The 14,678-nt window shown below is 42.6% G+C and overlaps 1 protein-coding gene across 7 annotated transcripts in view; it reads right to left on the reverse strand.

Annotated features, from left to right (window-relative positions):
* SLC6A20 (solute carrier family 6 member 20) overlaps positions 1 to 14,678 on the reverse strand; it is a 31,131-nt gene that overhangs the window by 3,096 nt on the left and 13,357 nt on the right. For 5 of the 7 annotated variants that reach the window (XM_083404958.1, XM_083404960.1, XM_083404957.1 and 2 more), the window contains 9 exons: positions 10,886 to 11,026; positions 9,044 to 9,135; positions 6,641 to 6,868; positions 5,861 to 5,971; positions 4,076 to 4,317; positions 3,361 to 3,523; positions 1,984 to 2,188; positions 1,403 to 1,562; positions 994 to 1,159 (listed from right to left, as the gene is read on the reverse strand). In XM_083404958.1, coding sequence (XP_083261084.1) covers positions 994 to 1,159; positions 1,403 to 1,562; positions 1,984 to 2,188; positions 3,361 to 3,523; positions 4,076 to 4,317; positions 5,861 to 5,971; positions 6,641 to 6,868; positions 9,044 to 9,135; positions 10,886 to 11,000 — 1,482 coding nt within the window. In that variant the 5' untranslated portion in view covers positions 11,001 to 11,026. Of the gene's footprint in view, positions 1 to 993; positions 1,160 to 1,402; positions 1,563 to 1,983; positions 2,189 to 3,360; positions 3,524 to 4,075; positions 4,318 to 5,860; positions 5,972 to 6,640; positions 6,869 to 9,043; positions 9,136 to 10,885; positions 11,027 to 12,752; positions 12,815 to 14,678 lie in introns of those variants that run through there. The other 2 variants (XM_083404956.1, XM_083404961.1) reach the window with 2 other exon arrangements.

Consider the following 14,678-nt stretch of genomic DNA (forward strand, 5'->3'; position numbering starts at 1 on the left):
TTTTTATCAATGCTCAAAGTGGCTGTGGTGTAAGCCATTCCAGAACCCTGGCTGCTAATACCGTATTTTTCGCCCTATAGGGCGCACTGGCCCATAGGACGCACCTCATTTGGGGGGGGGGGGGGAATGAATAAAAAAAATTATTTCCAGCCCCCAGAACAGGCTGCTATCCGCAAGCCTTGCGAGCCCGCGGGAACTCCCCCCGGGCGCGCAAGGCTTGCAGACACCTGCGCAAAGCACAGGGCGTCCTCCGGATGGCTCTCCGGGCTGCAGGCTGCCGTCCGCAAGCCTTGCACGCCCAGGGGAACTTCCCCCGGGCGCGAAAGGCTTGCGGACCCCTGCGCGAAGCACGGGCGTCCTCCGGAGGGCGCACAAGGCTGCAGGCTGCCGCCCGCAAGCCTTGCGCGCCCGGTGGAACTCCCGCTGGGCGCACAAGGCTTGTGGATAGCTTCCTGAAGCCCGGAGAGCGAGAGGGGTCGATGTGTACTGACCCCTCTCGCTCTCCAGGCTACAGCGAAAGCCTGCATTCGCCCAATAGGGCGCACACACATTTCCCCTTCATTTTTGGAGGGGAAAAAGTGTGTCCTATAGGGCGAAAAATACGGTATATCTTTTCTGCAAGAGGACATGAAAACAGCTGCAGTATGGTCTAAAGATAGCTAAAACAGTGCTTTCTGTAGAAGATTGTGATTATTTAACTTGACAAGTATTCAGTATGTGCCTCATACTCTAGGTCTAATAGAGTGATTAAAACTTAACATGACTAAAGCCTATTGAGACCTATTATAAAGGGTAGTTTTCTAACCTCGATAATACCTTAAGAAACCATTTTGGAATTCTGATTATTAAACACTTGCCATGAAATTTATACCCTAAACATAGTTAAATGCAGCAGTTGATTTTTTTTTAAGTCACCAATTAGAAGTGCCTTCCTCCCATCTTCTACCTGTACTTCTACCTACGAGTGGGTAAAAATTGCAGTGAGTAAAATACCTCTGTTGCGTCCCAGGCTTGGTATTGCAATGTCCCTGTTCTGATGTAGTCTGTGATGTAAAATATAAAGAGGCTTACAATCAACACAGGACTAACGAAAGCCCACATAATCTTCCAGTACCAACTTGGTTTGTGTCCGCTCATCACAGAAAGGTCTTTAGAAAATCTGTCAAAGAAAGAAAAGCACACACTTAATTGGTTAGTTCATTTTTTTTAACGATACATTGTTTTGGATTGAAATTGTAACTGCCAAGGAAAACCAAGTTCTGTGGGGAAGGTTGTTGAAATAACGTAGAAGGAATATGCTTCGGATGTGCACAAAGTGTTGCACAGGTTTGAGGTAACAGCTGCTGAGTCTACAGGATAAGTTATGGCAATAAAATGTGATAGGATGTTCCCAAGTTCTTACCTTCTGAGTCCATATACGTAACAGACTGCCATGGTTTCCACCAGTACTATAAGTAGCAAGGAGAGAGTAGCTGCGTAATCATTGAAGATATCAAACCAGTAGTTGCCAGCTTCCAGGGTGAATGCTAGGCCAACTAAAAAGTTGATGATGCATACACCTCCTGTAAGAAAAACGTAGTTTGAGTTTAGGCTGTAAAATAAGGCATGGATTTGTGCTTTTGAGATCAGCTAATTTTAGGCTGACTTTACTGCAGCACAGTTGCTTGTTCATAGGCCTAATTTTACATTCCCTCATTAGGACCAAGTGGCCATTTCTGCTACTGAGTCAGGCACATGCTAGTCTTCAGATTCAAGCTGCGTACAGTATGAATTTTAGCATCTCTTGCTGCTTTTGAAGGGAATCTAATACACAGTACTGTACTTGGGCACTCCCAATCCCTTCTGAAAGCACAACAGGGAACGGTGACAAAGGTAAAGCCATAGCTGCAAAGGAACATTGTCCTTTTGCAACTGCAGATTTACCTTTCCATCACCTTGGTTGACTCCCTTGAAGTCCATTGGGTGCACTTAAGTGGTAATCACCTGATATCATCTCTCTAGGCACATGGGAGGTAATGAACTTGCTGTCAGTCAAAGGAGTAAGAATGGCTGCTGTGTTCCCCAGCATGCTGCCTATTCCCAACATCAGCAGCATAAAGAAATACAGCACTGAGTACAGCTGCGAGACTTCCATGTTCTTTATTGCTTCAGAGTACACTATGAATGCCAGTCCGGTACCCTGAACAGCCTGTTGGAGAGAGAAAACAGAAAATAACCAGACTTGCGGGGAATGCATTGCCATGCAGAAAACAAATGGCACACACAAAAAGGGAGCATATAATTCCTTGCTGTGTCAACCACTGCTTTCTGTCATTCCCATCAATCGCAAGTTCATCGCAAATCAAGATTTCTGAAGCTCTGGCCATGCGGGTAATAGGTACAGGAGTACACAGATGGGTATCACATTGAGAGAGATCCAGCTATCCATCCCAGCTGGGGAGACTTTGTGTCATATCACCACACTTGTTTCAGTTACAATAGCTTCCAATTCACTTCTAGGCTTGTCATTCGCTCTGAAGCTCTAAATACAGAGCATCAGCTTGCTTCCATATGTGCAACTCTGACAACGACACATTCCAGTGCAAATTTGGTGGCAAGTTAGCCCCAACTGCAACCAGTCGAACTTAACTACTTAGGCATACAACACATACCTTGTTAATCATTGATTTCTATGGAACTGAGTTGCCACTAAGTGTTGGATGACTCCTATCCAGTCCTGTTACACGTGCAACCCGATATGGGAACCCCTTGCATTGTCATTCAACAGGCCTTTGAACATTATGACATGTAAGCAAAGTAGCTGTGTAGGTTGTTGCTAAACAAAAATGGCTTGGCACTTCTGCGGTCAGCACTCGCAATGGCAGCTGTAGGAACATTTGCTGCAGCTAGGTCCCAGGTTGCCATATGTGGAAGAATCTATAGGCAGATTTTTAAGCTATTGCTTCAATAGGCAGCAAAATTAAATGGTGCATGCCATACACAATTTTCACCAGAGGCGCTCGCTCTGTCTGTGTGTGTGTGTGCAATATTTATGTCCTGCCTTTCTTCCACAGAATGAAAGAAGGCACACCTAGATTTCCTAGGTATTCATTTTTATTTGTTAAATTCGCATCTTTCCTTTCCTCCAAACGCCTCAAGGTGGCATGTATGTTCCACCTTGTGAAGTAGGCTACCCTGAGAAGTGACCGGTCACCCAATGAACATTTTGCCTAAGTGAGGATTTGACCTCCAGACTCCTGTCCAGACCTGGTTCCACACTAACCACCATTCAAGCACTGACCACAAGGTTCTTTCATTGTGTCCCTCGGTTCTCAAAATATGTGCTGAATCAAACTATTTTTTTTTAAAGTTGCAGCTCACTGTGTCTAATTCTGCTTCCAAACTGCAGTTCTTAATCTGCGGCAACAGTTCTGCATATTCACTGGGGTGAGTGGATGCCAGGAAATTCTTCATATCTTCAAGATTTTCCATTGTTAATGATCCTTCTTCCAGGTCGAAAAAATTTGTCAGCATCAATATCACCCTGCACAATAGAATGAAATACAATTATTTTAAATAAAGCAACAATATTTTGAACAACAACAACAGCACGTTAATATTTTCAAATAGTAATTTCTGGCAGATGGGGGAAATAGGCTTTATAAAAAAAAGTGCATTTTAAGAAACACAAAATTTGAAGGAAATGTGATACTAGTTGAAACCAGATACTTCATAAATTAATTTTAAAGATCTGAACTGAGACCAATACATTGTAAAGCAATTATCAACTGAGTAGTGTCTAAGCAGGTAATTGTTTCTGTTAGCACCATTATTATAACATTTACTAAATTGTAGCTGAAAGGTCTTCTGCATGGGATCCTGAACCATCCGAGGGCTTTCCCATCACCCCCAGTCAGACAAAACTCAAAAATCATATGGGATGAAGCCATTCACAAAAAAGATTTCAGATGAATGCCAGTCATGTCTAGTAACAGTTAAAAAGAAAATCCTGGAGTAAAAAAACTAAAAGTCTGTAACCACAATGCATTTTCAGGTAGAAAGAAAAGAAGGTAATTGAATTAGACTCCACACTTACTTGCTCATACACTTTTCATAGTTGAAAGTTGCCTTAAAGCCATAAATGGAAAAAGTCACAATACTGGCAAATATCGAGGTGGTGCTGTTTATCAATGAAACGATGATGGCATGTCGTTCACAGTTGTTTTTGGGATCATTGTAGCTGGCAAATGCTATCAAGCTGCCAAAACCAAGTCCAAGGGAGAAAAAGATCTGAGTAGCTGCATTAATCCAGGTTTTGGGATTTGCTAGTTGCTCTAGCTGCAAGTCATAAACCAAGAAGATTAAGTGTGTAGCATTTTAAGACTTTTATTCATCTTACTAACATGCCTGCATGGTGGAACATTATGACACCCGTTTTAATGGTTGCGGAACAGAGAAAGATTCCATCCTATCCAGTTATGTCCTGTTACTTTTATGTATTATGTGTTATGATCAGGCAACACCTCTGGTGAATCAGACTTCCATTTTCTCAGTGTTTCCAGCCAAGACACATAGCCAAACAACCATTAACAAAATACGGAACACCGCATCTCAAAAGTCCAATTGAAAATGTTTGCGCTGCAAATGGGCCAAGGAAAATCAATTGCTAAAATGTGTTTAACTCCGTCTGAAGTAAAAAGAGAACAATTACCGCCAACGTACAGAAGAAAATGGGGAAGGAATCTAATGAAATACAAGCTTACAGTGCAAAAAACCGAATGGGAATGGTTGCTCAAATTTGTCCCAGCAGCATTAATTGGTGCTGATCTTTTCCCCTCTTCATTTTCACACCTTTCCCTATTATTTCTATTTCATAAGCAAATTATAAAAAATACAGTGATGAAACAAACAATGCCATTTGAATTTGCTTTTAAGCAGAACAGCAGAGATGGTTTCTGAGTGTAAAAAAAGAGAAAGAAATCCAGTTTTTTAAAATATAAGGCCTGTTAGTATGCTGGGTTCAATGGGACTTACTGCAAAGTAAGGTTAAGATTGCAGCCATAAGGCCAGTATAATTAGGCTGGTCCCTGATATCTGAGCATGGTGGGCAGTAAAAAGTCCAGATCTGTAAACTTTCCTGAGGACCTTTTTTGCTTCTGCCATTACCAATCAATAATATTTAATACAAATCAGTTGTCATAGAGCCAATGCTATGTTTTCCAGGTGATGTAGGACTTTAGCTCTCATCGGAAAGGTAGGACTGGAGCAGTTTTAGTCCCAAAACATCTGGAGGACACCCCATTGGATCTCCCTGCTGTATAATCTTTTGTAATTAATGTTACGCTGATTCTAATTTTCATGCCAACGGCCTCTGACTTACACCAAGGAGAGGTTATGTGTCGTGCTACCAGCTGCATAGGTTTCCCTGTGTACATTTGACTTCCAAGAGAATTATATTTCAAAGTGTAACACAAAGCTAATCTCCAATGGATGTCAAATAGCTGATCTCATGTATCTGGAGTAACAGAATTAATTATTATAATAACACAATACAATACAATATAGATAAAAGTGGAGTTGCCTGTATCTAGTGTTCCGTATAGATCAGGGTTTCGCCAAACTTGGGTCTCCAGCTGTTTTTGGACTACAATTCCCATCATCCCTGACCACTGGTCCTGCTAGCTTGGGATGATGGGCGTTGTAGTCCAAAAACAGCTGGAGACCCGAGTTTGAGAAACCCTGTTGTAGATCATATTCACATGTACACTGTTGTATTCGGGCTCTTGGTAGGCCTAAACTTCCATGGTGAAAATACACATTTGTGAAGAACCTGTCTCAGTTTGTATAAACATTTGTCTATAGCCATTTAGGGCATAGGTACCTTGGGTGTAAACATGTAGGTCAGCCCATTCGCAGCTCCATGGAGAGTTAAGCCTCTGATTAGGTATATGATGAGGACGACATAGGGCAGAGTAGCCGTCACGTAAACAACCTGCAAATGAACAACAAAATGCTTCTTTTAGTAGAGCTGTGCGACACACTTAAGCTTTACACTTCAGGGGTGCTCACGTTACAGTCGACAAGTGCACAATCTGTGTATCCATGTACTGTACACAAACAGTTGCCCCGTATACTCATACAGGTGGGATGTGGGTGGCGCTGTGGGTTAAACCACAGAGCCTAGGACTTGCCGATCAGAAGGTCGGTGGTTCGATTCCCCGCAATGGGGTAAGCTCCCGTTGCTCGGTCCCAGCTCCTGCCAACCTAGCAGTTCGAAAGCACGTCAAAGTGCAAGTAGATAAATAGGTACCACTCCGGCGGGAAGGTAAACGGCGTTTCCGTGTGCTGCTCTGGTTCGCCAGAAGCTGCTTAGTCATGCTGGCCACATGACCCGGAAGCTGTACGCCCGCTCCCTCGGCCAGTAAAGCGAGATGAACGCCGCAACCCCAGAGTCGGCCACGACTGGACCTAATGGTCAGGGGTCCCTTTACCTTTATACTCATACAGAGTCACGTCTCACCAGTTGAAAAGCAATGTTTTTTCATCTGAGGAGAATTAAACCCAAAGCTAGTTTGAAAAGCTTTTTAGAGATGCTTCCCTTCCATCACTTTTTACTCACTAAAGCTTATTTCTTCAAGAATAGCAGCGATAATCCTCTTACCTTGCCTGTGTGTTCAGTTCCTCTTAGAATACACAGATAGACCACCAGCCAAGCCAGGACCAGACAGGCTGCTTGCTCCCACTGGATGTTCCCACTCTCCTCGATGGACGGAGAGATGTTGAGGGTTTTCCGGTACCAAAAATACTGTGTGGGTGTTGCCTTCTCGCACTCTTCCACGTAATCCGTGTGGTTAAGATTGAGTGGACAGTTTGCCCACGGCAAAGGGTCCTTTGGATGTGAAGCAGACATTATTCTGTACATTGAATTTCCCAAGTACCATGAGTCAGATCATGAAAAGGTCAGGTCACCGATGGGAAAGGTGGTGCTGGACTAAAGTTCCCAGCCTGCATGGCCAGCAATCAGGGATTATGGGAACTGTAGTCCAACAACTTCTGAAGGGCAACAGTTTCCCTGTCTGTGGGTTAAGGTGGCATAAAACTTTGTGCAATGCTCCACAGCAATGTGAGGTTATGGTGGGGAGCGGAGCATTAAACCATAAATCTCTTTCTCATTGAGCAAACCTCCTGCAGTGCAGTTTTCCAATCTAATAATGAAAGACAAGATGAGCAACATGTTTTATAATATGTTCTAATAGTGTTTGAACTATAACATGAGTAAGATGCCATTCGATACTAGATCAATTTGTGATGGTGCAGGTAAATGTCGGTTTTTCAGGAAAAATAGCCTTCTCAATGGAATGGAAAGCAAACTAACCTGCATCTAGTTCAATTAGACAGTGGCCTAATGAGCTCTTTGAAATCTTCAGCTCTTTTTGATTCTTACATTCATACGAAACCACATCTTCCAAAAATAACCACCTCCTTTACTTTAAACTCTGGGGTTAAACTCTGTCACCCTTGTTATTTATATAAGCAATAGAACCACTCCTTCACAACATCAGAAAGGATGAAAACATAAGGGGGAGAAAGATTGGGGAGAAAGTCTATAAAGTTAGAGCATTTGTTGATGATTTGATAGTAACAACCCAAGACCTGAAGCAAAGTTTACCAGCTGCTGTAGATTTAATTAGAAAATATGGGGAAATAATAGGGCTGAAAATAAACTACCAAAAAACTAAATTACTGACAAAAAACATCACAATGGAAGAGAAAAAAGAACTTCAAGAAAAATAAACTCTGGGGTCAAGCTGACTGGCAATGTATTCCTATTTCCTATACAGTGGGACCTTGGTTTTAGAACAGGTTAGTTTATGAACAACTTGGAAATAGAACACTGCAAACCCGGAAGTAGGTGTTCCGGTTTGTGAACTTTGCCTTGGAAGCTGAACATGCTCCACTTCCTGTTGTGTGTGCTCCATTTGTAAATTGAGTCCCCCACTGCTAATCAGAGGCTTCCTGTTGAGTCTGTCGGCTGGCGAGTCCCGAGCACCCACACAACACAGAGGTGATAATTGGAGCTTTCGTTTTTGCTATTTTTTGCATTTTTGTTTGTGTGGCTTTTTCGCTTTTCCGCCTGTGACTTGTTCTTCGTTTTATGGGACTGACTTGTGACTGTGGCTTGTGACTTCGTTTTTGTGACTTGTTTTTGTGACTGTGTGGAACCCAGTTCAGCTACTGATTGATTGATTGATTGATTGTGTGACTGCAGAAATGCACGTAAGAAATTTTTTTATTATTATTTTTATCATCTACAATACTGTCTTATTTATTTTATAGCACAGTCCATTGATTATTGCTTTCATTTTATGGATCAATGGTTTCGTTGGATAGTAAAATTCATGTCAAATTGCTCTTTTAGGGTTTGTTTTTAAAAGTCTGGAATGGATTAATCCATTTTGCATTACTTTCTATGGGAAAGCACACCTTGGTTTTAGAACGCTTTGGTTTTGGAAAAGGCTTCCGGAACGGATTAAGTCTGGGAACCAAGGTACCATTGTATTATTGCTATGCATTTCTGGTACACAGAGCAAATTGTAAAAGTGTAGCATCAACTCAGATGTCTTCTAGGTCTCAATAGATGCCTCTGCTGCAGGAGTGATTGAAGCACCAATGTCAAAAGCAAATCAACTGCTGGCTTGGACATTGCTGTTGTACATTATTGTACAATGAAATTTCCAAGTTCAGTGACCCTGCGCAACTAGACTGCCTCAGGAACATCATAAAACGTGCTCCTTATTATACGAGCAAAATCCAATGTGTGATTCCAGGATAAATAATCTGAGAACACTTTAATTCCATGATTGCCCCCAATTAGAAAGGAAGAAGATGCATCGATATTCTGCCCTGCTGATCATAAAACGGGTTTCGTTTTCAGCCAACATTTTACTAGAGAAGGCTTCTGCAATGACAGCTGCCAGGCAGATTGGCTGAATTTTTGCAATCCTGGAGGGGAAGGAAACTATTGTGTGCGGCACTCTACTGCTGAAAGAATTTTCTTACCCACCTGAAATGAATGGAAGAGGTACCAGAATGCCCAGGCGTTTATAACGTTGTAGTACATAGAGAGGAAAAATGAAACGACGACACTGGCAATTCCTAAAAATAAAAGGAAAACAAGAGAGCTATGGAAATGGGCATCAGTTTTGCATCTATATCTTCCCCCATCAGAACCAACTAATTAACCTAAGGAAGGTCCACACATATCACACTATGTCCTCACATAACCACATCTAGGTTTAAATTTTACTCTCCAACATTTATCTGATGAAAATAGGGACATCCTATTCTATATCAGGAAGAATGCTCAGGAACATAGGTAAAGGTAAAGGGACCCCTGACCATTAGGTCCAGTCGTGGCCAACTCTGGGGTTGTGGCGCTCATCTTGCTTTATTGGCCAAGGGAGCCGGTGTACAGCTTCCGGGTCATGTGGCCAGAATGACTAAGCCGCTTCTGGCAAACCAGAGCAGTGCACGGAAACGCCGTTTACCTCCCCACCGGAGTGATACCTATTTATCTACTTGCACTTGACGTGCGTTCGAACTGCTAGGTTGGCAGGAGCAGGGACCGAGCAATGTGAGCTCACCCCGTTGCAGGGATTTGAACCGCTGACCTGATCGGCAAATCCTAGGCTCTGTGGTTTAACCCACAGCACCACCCGTGTCCTGCTCAGGAACATAGCAGAGTTTAAATCCTATTGAACTCAGTGGGACTTAGTTCTGAGTAAAAATTCTTAGGATTGCAGTGTGAGGCTGCACAGCCTTGACCCAGTTACCTGGGAGTAAGCTCCATTTAATACAGTGGGACTTACTTCTCAGTAGACTGTGTCAGGCTCCATTTACAATAAAGGAATAAACACTCCATGCACATTTCCTAAGAAATGGCTGACTGCTGAAGCATTGCACTTAAAGAATTTTAAGTGGATTGGTGACGTTTTCCTTCAAAATTATAGGGAGAGCTTCAAATGCCAGCTTCATTTCCTTCATTTGGTGCAGGTATTTTATTTTCAGTCTAAACAGGACTCCAATTTTGCACCTACACACTCCAAGACATGGAGGGGAGGAAATAGAAAAACTGGGACATTTCAGGATCCAATAAGAAACTGGGACTGTCCCTGGAAAATAGGGACACTTGGAGGGTATTAAGTTTACTTGAGGTAGGCCTATAATAGTGGAGAGTAGAGCTTTTGACCACCTTGGTTTGGTTATGATGTTTCTGGCTGCTGAAAGTAGGTGGGTTATGAGTTATTTGTTGTGTAAATGGGCATTATTGTCTTGGAAGATGTTTAGTAGGGCCAATTCTGGGGTGATTTCTAATGCTTGCTTAGTTATTTTACATATTTCTCGTATGGCTGTTGTCCAGAATAGTTGTATTTTGGGGCACTCCCACCACATGTGGAGGTATGTGCCTGTGGAGGTGCACCCTCTCCAGCATTTTGGTGAGGTTCCTGGGCGTATTAGCGCTAGTTTTCTTGGTGTTAGGTACCACCTGTAGGTGAGTTTCAGAGTGAGTTCTTTTCTTTTCGTTGATACGGATTTAAAAGGGGGTTTAGACCACATTCTGGTCCATTGAGTGGGGTTAATCTCATAGCCTATGTCATCCTCCCATTGTTTTTTGATTGCGTCTAGGGGTTCGTGGGATTTTGGAGTAGTATTTTGTATATTGCAGATACTATCCCTTTACCGTGTCCCTTTGTTGTAAGGAGGTCTCTCAATATTCTTAAAAAATATCTGACAAGTTGTGTGCATGTCATGAAGAGGTCATCTTTGTAGTGCATCAAATAAGCAATAATAATTTGACAGGGGGATAGGAAAAATATTTGCATAGATTTAAAAAACAGCAACGCACCAACCCCACAAAGGTAAGGACTTATCGCTTTCCATGCCCCAATGCTCCCTTGTCGCATGTGCTGTCCCACTGCCAACTCCAGGTACAATAGGGGCATGCCTTCCACAATTAACATGATCAGGTAGGGGATTAGAAATCCACCTGTAAGAGGAACAAAAGGTTATATTTATTAAGCAAATAATGCGCTCACAAATATTTTAATTAGGGGTGCTTGCGATACAACCAGCCAGGTCTAATATATTGCACCAATCGTTTTGTACACTTTCACATTCCCACCACATGTAAAATAAAATAGTAATAGTAATAGTAGTAGTTATTATTATTATTATTATTATTATTTATTTATTTATACCCTGCCCATCTGGCTGGGTTTCCCCAGCCTCTCTGGGTGGCTTCCAATCGAGTGTTAAAAACAATACAGCATTAAATATTAAAAACTTCCCTAAACAGGGCTGCATTCAGATTTCTTTTAAAGAGAAGAAGCTCCCTTACGCGCTTTCACCACCCCCAGAATAAACTGCTTTCTGGTTTAAAACCCAGACAAAGGGTCTTACCACACTATCTTGAGAGGAATACAGGAATACTGATCATAAATGGGAGGAAACACAAAGAAGAGATTTCATCCAAACCATTGCTGCTTTACTAACGTAACGTGTGAGGGTATACACACTCCAAATGAACAAAATTCCAATTCCTACTATATTTCGGATCCCATGCAATTATAACATTAAAATTCAATCTGATACACGGAACCCAAATAAGTTTCATGGGACTTATTCCCAGGAAAATGACTGTAGCCTAAGTTGTGTAAGATTATGTAAGAATTAGTGTCTGAATTGCTTTTTCTTTTCTCATCCTTTTTTTCTTTTGTACTATGTCTGTTAGATTATAAGTCTATGGATAAGGCTTGTTTATTAAAGGTATTATTATTTTGAACAGCACCTCAGAAATTTTAGGCGATGATGATATCTCACACAGCCTGTTTTGGTCGATAATGCCAGAATCATTTCCTGTAAACAAATTTGTACTCCAGATGTGATTATGGAAAGTCTTTCACACAGTCCTGACTAGTGACTGTTAAAGGATAACTAATTGCTTTAAAAAGCATTAAAATTTAACCAAGGGAAGAGAAAAAAGATCAAGAGTACGGTGGCACTTAGAAGTCAACTAAAACTTCCAAAGGAAGTTTCTCCTTTAAATCAATCTCTCATTTTCAGTTTCTAGTCCTAAATTCATTTAACCAGACTTCCCACACCAGTTTGTGATTCACTGGCACTTCAGTGCAAATTTATCCTGATAGGCTCACGTCCGCATGCAATTTTGCCCAATATACTGTACAACTTTTTTTTGCAAAACAATTTCCCCCAAATATAATGCATTATTTTATGTTGTTTTCAGCCATAGTTTCATGTATATGCATGCTTCACCCTGGCATATCCAGCTTTGTACACATTACTGGGCTGGAAAACTGCATTGCAAAATTCAGAGAGGTATGAATTTCGAAGACCAGCACTGTTTCGCTTCTTGTTTTTTCTTCTTCAATTTCTTTTTTAAATTTTCCAAATTTATAACAAACAGATAGGAAAGAGAATAACAAACAAACCAACAAACATTTATCCTGATTATAATAATTCCACTTTTGTTAACATTGTTAGGTGACTTCCTCAAATCCCCCTGGCTGAGTTTCCATATAAATCATTGTTAACAGTTTTCCAAAACTATTTTCCCATAAAATTTACTTGGTCAGTTAACACCAGTGTGTCGCTTCTTGCATTGTTCTGGAAAATATAAATCAGGTGGGTTTGCCTGAAATGATGGGCAAACTCACCAGGTGTATGCTTTCCTACATTTTACGGGGAGAACCAACCGCAGAGATGCCATTTTGAACAGCACTCCCACAGCATAGCTAACATGCAGCATAACCTCTCAGAAAAGTCCAAGCTTTATGTGTTTGATTTGGAGCCGCCATGTCTGACCAAATTAAAAACAGGGTTGTGGTTGCAGTGGCGTAGCGTGGGGGGTGCGGGGGGGGCAGGCCGACCAGGCACAACATCTGGGGGTTGGGGTTAGGGTTAGGGGGCGCAAATCCACGGGTTAGGGGGCGCAAATCCACGGGTTAGGGGGCGCAAATTACTTGCATTGCCCCGGGTGCTGACAACCCACGCTACGCCACTGTGTGGTTGTTTTTGCTGGGTGGGAGGTTGTATAAAAAGGTTTCCCCAGTTTTCTTTTCAGAGGAGGCCAAAGTATTTCTGTAAATATCTATTATTTGGTGTTTAATCTCCAGCATTAACATTCCTTGAAGCGGGGGGGGCGGGGGGGGGGACTGTTGAGAACTAGAAATGAATGCTATCTGCATAGCAGCCGACGGAGAAAGTGAGGTGAATGCTCAGCCATAATCCGTTTTATTTCAGGGAATTAATATTTGCACTGCTTGTGCCTTTTTATTAACAGCCCCTTTGTTTGAAACTTAGGTAACTTCTTCCTTGCAAGGGAATTCTCGAGCGCCTAAGAGCCTAGGCATTGTAGCAGAGCCCTTTAATAATTGCAGGAGCCTAAAAGAACGAACTAACAGTCTGGAGAGGGTTATCAGCTTCAAAACTTTGGAGATCAGTGACGGGTTACGCTCAGCCTCTCTTGCTAAAAAGAAATCATGGACCCTCTCCCCATCTGGACTTGGATTACAGAGCTAGGAGAGGAGGCTAACCTTCGCACCATACTGATTTCCCAATGCAAATTGAAGCTGAAGCTGCTGTTTGCCCCAGTCAGGAAAGCTTTCAGGTAGGAAAGACCAGAAGCCGTTTCAGACCATCCAGTTCAGTCTACACCAGTGTTCCCCAAACTTGGATCTCCAGCTGCTTTTGGACTACAATTCCCATCATCCCTGACCACTGGTCTGGCTAGACAGGGATGATGGGAGTTGTAGTTCAAAAGGAGCTGAAGACCCAAGTTTGGGAAACACTGGTCAACCCCAATTGGCAATGGCTCTTCAGGGTTTCAGGCAGAGGCTTCTTCCAACCCTACCTGGGAGTTATGATAAAGGTAAAGGGACCCCTGACCATTAGGTCCAGTTGTGGCCAACTCTGGGGTTGCGGTGCTCATCTCGCTTTATTGGCCGAGGGAGCCGGCTAAAGTGGGTCATGTGGCCAGCATGACTAAGCCGCTTCTGGCAAACCAGAGCAGCGCACGGAAACACTGTTTACCTTCCCGCCGGAGCGGTACCTATTTATCTACTTGCACTTTGACATGCTTTTGAACTGCTAGGTTGGCAGGAGCAGGGACCGAGCAATGGGAACTCACCCCGTTGCGGGGATTCGAACCACTGACCTTCTGATCGGCAAGTCCTAGGCTCTGTGGTTTAACCCACAGCACCCTGGAGTTATGATAGCCATCTTCAAATGTCTGGAGGGCTGTCAAATAGAAGATGGAACAAGCTTGTTTCTGCTGCTCCAGAGTCTAGGACCAACAGCTTCAAATGGCAAGAAAGGAGATTCCAACTAAACATCAGGAAGAACTTTCTGACAGTAAGGGCTGTTTGATAGTGGAATGGTGCTCCTCAGAAGGTGGTGGACTCCCCTTCCTTGGAGGCTTTTAATCAGAGGTTGGGTGGCCATCTGTCATGGATGCTTTAGTTGAGATTCCTGCATTGCAGGGGGCTGGACTAGATGACCCTTGGGGTCCCTTCCAACTACAATTCTATTATTCTACTTGGTGATCCTAGGGATTTAACCTGGGATGTTTCGTATCAAGACAGATGCTCTATCACTGAGACACAACCCCATCGGTGTGCCCT

Source organism: Podarcis tiliguerta (assembly GCF_965153285.1).
Source record: "Podarcis tiliguerta genome assembly, chromosome: 12".
NCBI classification, from domain to species: domain Eukaryota; kingdom Metazoa; phylum Chordata; class Lepidosauria; order Squamata; family Lacertidae; genus Podarcis; species Podarcis tiliguerta.